This window comes from Nanorana parkeri, unplaced genomic scaffold, assembly GCF_000935625.1.
Source record: "Nanorana parkeri isolate BGI_ZX_2015 unplaced genomic scaffold, ASM93562v1 scaffold36, whole genome shotgun sequence".
Lineage (NCBI taxonomy): Eukaryota > Metazoa > Chordata > Amphibia > Anura > Dicroglossidae > Nanorana > Nanorana parkeri.
The window spans coordinates 1,454,565-1,459,660 of record NW_017306304.1 but is presented as its reverse complement, the minus strand read 5'-3'; the positions used below and the strand labels follow the sequence as shown (position 1 = coordinate 1,459,660).

At 42.8% G+C, this 5,096-nt stretch overlaps 1 protein-coding gene across 1 annotated transcript; it reads left to right on the top strand.

Moving 5' to 3' along the window:
- The first annotated feature begins 2,331 nt into the window (after positions 1-2,331).
- L1TD1 (LINE1 type transposase domain containing 1) lies at positions 2,332-3,447 on the top strand. Its single transcript, XM_018569856.1, has one exon. The coding sequence runs from the start codon at positions 2,332-2,334 to the stop codon at positions 3,445-3,447; it is 1,116 nt and encodes a 371-aa protein (XP_018425358.1).
- Positions 3,448-5,096: the final 1,649 nt, after the last annotated feature.

The following is a 5,096-nucleotide window of genomic DNA, read 5'->3' as shown; positions in this document are numbered from 1 at the left end:
CGCCGCAAGCCGCGTCGTTCGCGCAAGCCGCCGTCCTCGTCCCCTTTATGAAGGGGAGAGAACCACAGCAATTACCGCTCTCAGGGAATCTGCCGCTCCAGGCAAACGCCTTGTTTGCCTCGCAGCAGATACGCCCCTGCCAATAGCTCTTCCACCATGGGCAGTCCACCCATCAGAAAACCAAAACAATCCCACACAATCAGGAAATTACACCCAGTGCCTCTCGCATTCCTCCCCTCCAGACGTGTGGGGTAGGAAGACCTCCGCTCCTCATTCATTAATGGTATTCTGTTCACTATCATTAAAACTACTTTTTAAAGGACATGATTGGTTGATTAAAGTGTATACAATTTCACCTTATTTTCTAAGGTCAATGAACATTCACAGTCTTCACTCCAACAGTGGAAACACAACCTAAGTAAACAGGGATTTGTTTTTTTTGTCCATGCAGCCTTGAGATTTACACAGCACTGCTGCACAACGAGGCCTACTGTATGGCAGGACTGTTTTTTCTCTGCTGCGGTTAAATAACACTTACGTGTCTCCTCCCTGACCCAGCCTGTGACTGGACAGTGAAAGGAGAAGCAACACACTGATGAGCTTATCTCTCTGTCACTCTGCTCTTGTGCTAACAATAAAAATGTGGATAAGAGAAAAGAGAGCAGTTTATTTTATTTTATACAAGGACATTTTTTTGGCCATAGTCTGAAGTAGACTACTTGGGGTTTTCCATAAAATGGGAGATCGATGGCATAAACAGTCTTCCATTTGGTGTCAGCAGGAATCTGTCTTTTAAGCCACCTCCCTCCAAGTATCCCTTCACATGTACTTTAAACAATATCACACCAGATATACCATACAATCGCACAAATAAGTAAAGATTTTTTGGAATTTATTAACAATGTTTGCAGCTATCATGCTTTTAATCAATGTAAATACAAGAAACTAGCATTTGACATGTACCATAGTAAATTGTTACAGTTATTTCTGCTAAGTAAAAACTGAAACCTATACAGAAAATTACAGGATGGAAATTATTAATTCATTGTATAATAAACATATTTTGGCTTCATCTCTCTGAGTTAAAAGTTTGCAAAGATTATACCAATATTAATGTACTATCAGTTATTTTACAAAATGATATGTACTAGGGCAGATTGTTTAACCAAATATATTAGTGCATCTTTGAAAGTATAATATTTAAAACTAATTTTGGCATTTAGCTTGGCTTCACATTTTCCGCATTGGCTCTTTGGTTAGACTATACAGTTACTACCACTGTCTGTTAAGAATGAATTAAATTGAAAAAAGTAGTTCCAATAACATTTATGTTAGTAAACCATGTTACTAATATCTTATTAATATATTCCTTTGTCAGTAAGGAGTCTTATACATGTTCCTTCTTTTTTTTTTAGAAGCATTAAGATTTTGCTGCAAATACCTGGCAATCCGGCCAGTCCCCTTCTCTTCCTGGTACATTCTGACCATGCCAAGCATGGATATAGATCCATGCTGAAGTGGCCAGCTTCTAATTTGGGCTACGGGAAGCTGTGACAACATATAGTATGCCTATAGTTCCATAGTCAGCCTGGCTGACATGCCCTTCTACACAGCCCTCTTTAGCCCTCTTTGCAAAGTAGAAATACAGGGAACATATTTCCCTGCCTTGCTATATGTCTGCTATATTTCATATATATACATATATGTTATATGTCAATGTAGCTAGGTCCCTGTAGTTAATGCAGCCACCACCCCACAAAAAGTGGGGACAGAAGAGGTGCCTGTGCAGTCACCTAACCACTGAATAAAACAAAAAAATACAGGTAACAACTGCATTGTTTTTTTAAAGAATGCATTATTATTGAAAAATGAATGATGTTTGAATATTAAGTATCATTTGCATTATGTGCCGACACAGGTACTTTAAATAAGAATTAGGGGAGGGAGTAGAGTCTGGTCTGAAGTGCATTTAACACTGAACAGACATGCTGTAATAGCAGTTCTCCAATACTGATGCCAAACATACAGGCATCTAAAGAAGGCATCTTCTAAGCACTCTTCTCACCTGCTTGATAATTCCTCAACTCCAGGTTCAATACATGGGTATTGGCAAGGTAATCACTTTTGATGCAAGAAGCAGCTAGCCGGGGGGCATGGCCAGCAGCCGCATGTAGTCGGACGTGTCCCGGAGAGCTCTCCCACCATACATCCTGAAAATAACCTGCAGGGCTTACCCAGATACCCATGTACCTCCCCGGCGGCTTACTTGAGTGTCGTGGACCCCGGCGACCTGCTCCGGTGAACTGTGGAACCGCGCGCTGACACGAGGGGATGTCTAAAAAGAAGGACGGTAGAGGCCTCACGATCCAAGATGGCGGCGGCGGTGGCGGCTCGCATCCTGCACTTCCCACCCCCAGTAAGCAAACGGGGGACAGGAACAGGGATGCTGCGGTGAGGCTGGAACGCTTCACCCGACACCCGGACACACCGGCCAAGGCACGCCGACTCTCCTACTCCGCAGACCGCGCCTATAAGAGGGATATGGGGCCCGGCTCCCCACACATCTCTGCCTCTGACTCGGAGGACCCGGATGATACCGCAGTGACTGTGAGTACAGTGCCTAAGACTCTGAAGGGCCCTAAAGCATCTAAAACTAAATCTAAGCCGATTGAGCCTACCATCTCAGATGTTTTTTCGGCTGTACAGCTATGCAACGCTGCGCTGACATCTCTCACAGATCAGGTGCAGGGGATGAGGGCCGACATATCCTTCATGCGCCATGATCTGCAGAAAGTGCGGGACCGCACTTCTGCCCTGGAGGGTAGGGTGAGTGGGCTGGAAGATACTACGACCCCATTGCTCTCTGATGTGAAAACGGCATTACATGATATTTCTGCACACACCCTGAAAATGGATGATGTGGAGAACAGGCTGAGACGCAACAATATCCGGGCTGTCGGCATTCCGGAACGCACAGAAGGGGCTAATGCCACTGACTACATGGAATCCTGGCTCTGTGAAGTTTTTGGGAAGACCTACTTGTCCCCTTTGTTTGCTGTGGAAAGAGCTCACAGAGTTCCCTCTCGCCCGTTACCACCTGGGAACCCGCCTAGGCCCATGTTGATCCGGCTTCTGAATTACCGGGATAAAGAACGTATCCTGCGAAAGGCACGGGATATGGGGGAAATCTCTCTGGCCGGCTCGAAGATTATGCTATTTCCAGATTTTTCGCAGGAGGTGCAACGTCGCAGAGCGAAATTCATGGATGTCAAGAAGCGTCTCCAACATCTCCATCTGTCATACTCCATGATCTATCCTGCAAGGCTACGTGTGATTGCTGCTGGAGAAACCCACTTTTTTGACAACCTCTCTCAAGCTTCATCCTGGCTGGATAAATTTGACCGTTGGGCGGTTGAGGACCATCGATCCCAATCGTTTCAATACTAGAATACCTGTTTCAAGGGTTGAGTCCCTTACATTACTTGGACAGTGACCTATACGTTAAGACTCATGCTTCCCTCTCTATGGTGCGGTTGATGGGGCAGGTCTGGGATGCGGCCAAAACTGTAATGGGCATTTCTACCCTCACTAGATATACTCGCCTGTGGCGGAATGGTCGCCTCCCGGAGCTTCTCGCACTCTTGAATGTGCTCTTTTATAGGCAGGCGATGTGTTCTTGTCGAATTACATTATGTGGCTCTTATGGATATGGATGCTCTCTCTCTTTTTCTTTGTGGTTTTTGTTTCTGTTAATGTCTTTTGTATTTTCTATTATGCAAAAACAAATAAAAACTATCTGATTTAAAAAAAAAAAAAAGAAGCAGCTAGCCAGTAGGGTTACGTGACTGAGTAAAGAAGCTCCGGTGTTATGCTTTTTTTTAACACTTTTGGCACTAATGGTCATAAAATGTCCTTTGCCTATGCTGTCACACTATAAAACATCAATAAGGTATCACAGATATTAATGAAATGGATGCTGCAACTGGACATGCAATGCTTTGTGTGGCATTGTAAAGTAGCTGAATAAAAGTATGGACATAAAACACAAAGCACATCCACTTCTAGCCAATGTACTAAATGTAATGGAGATACCTATTAATTAGGGTTGATGTGTTAGCACTGTTTACCAATTAAAGCAAACCTGTCACTAAGTTAAAACCTTGCCCCCACCCACCTACTTCCTGATACCTACCTTAACATTATAGCATATACACCACCTACTGATGCCAATGCCAACAAAAGAGGCCAGTACCTTCTCACTCTGTTGCTACAGGGTAGGTTGTTGGGACACTGTGCTACCCCAGGACCCAGAAAAATCCATCTCCTCCTTAATTAAAAAAAATTTAACTGAGGAATTCCAAATTTCACATTGCCAAGGAGGGCTTTTCTCCTTTGTCACTGAAACCTCCATTAAATTGTGAGATTTTCTACATTAGCAAAAATAGGAAGCTACTGGCAGCAATAAGGATCTGATGATGCCTACTCTATAGTTTCAACAATAGTTGGTAGGTGACAGATGTACTTCAAAGAACCAATGTTTTTCAAACTGTGACTAAACAAAACGCATGATCAAAGTTAGTGTTTTTAAGAATATATACATTTTGATACACATTTCAAGCAAGAAAATGGGTTTGAAGCAACATTGTAGGAAATTGTACCCTTTTCACATCTAGCACATTTATTAACATTAGTTTATCAGCAGAATACTTTATGGAAGACAAATGTTCTTACATTGGTAGACACTTCTACCTGATGCTTTTCAAAAAAGACTGTTTCCTTTATAAATGATTAAAACTCCATACCTAACATAAGTCTACTGTTGAAACAGCAGCTGTTGTCTGTCTCTTTCAAATAATGATTATAAAAAAATTACTTTATATTGATGACAAAACAATGGCAATGTCTTAGGGGTCTATTCACAAAGCTGCGGAGGGCTAGATCCCGAACAGCAGTGAGTGAATAGCCGAATGCCGCTAAGCGTGGGATCTGAGGGACCGAGCAGAACAGAAAAATTGTTAAAACAGTTAAAAAAAAGTAAATAGAAAACGATTGTGCGGAGCTAGCAGTGACAGCTAGCTCCGCCCAACAGTTTTCTA

What these genes read in the sequence shown, in the direction of transcription:
- L1TD1 (XM_018569856.1), top strand. Translation starts at nt 2,332, where the DNA reads ATGTCTAAAAAGAAGGACGGTAGAGGCCTCACGATCCAAGATGGCGGC.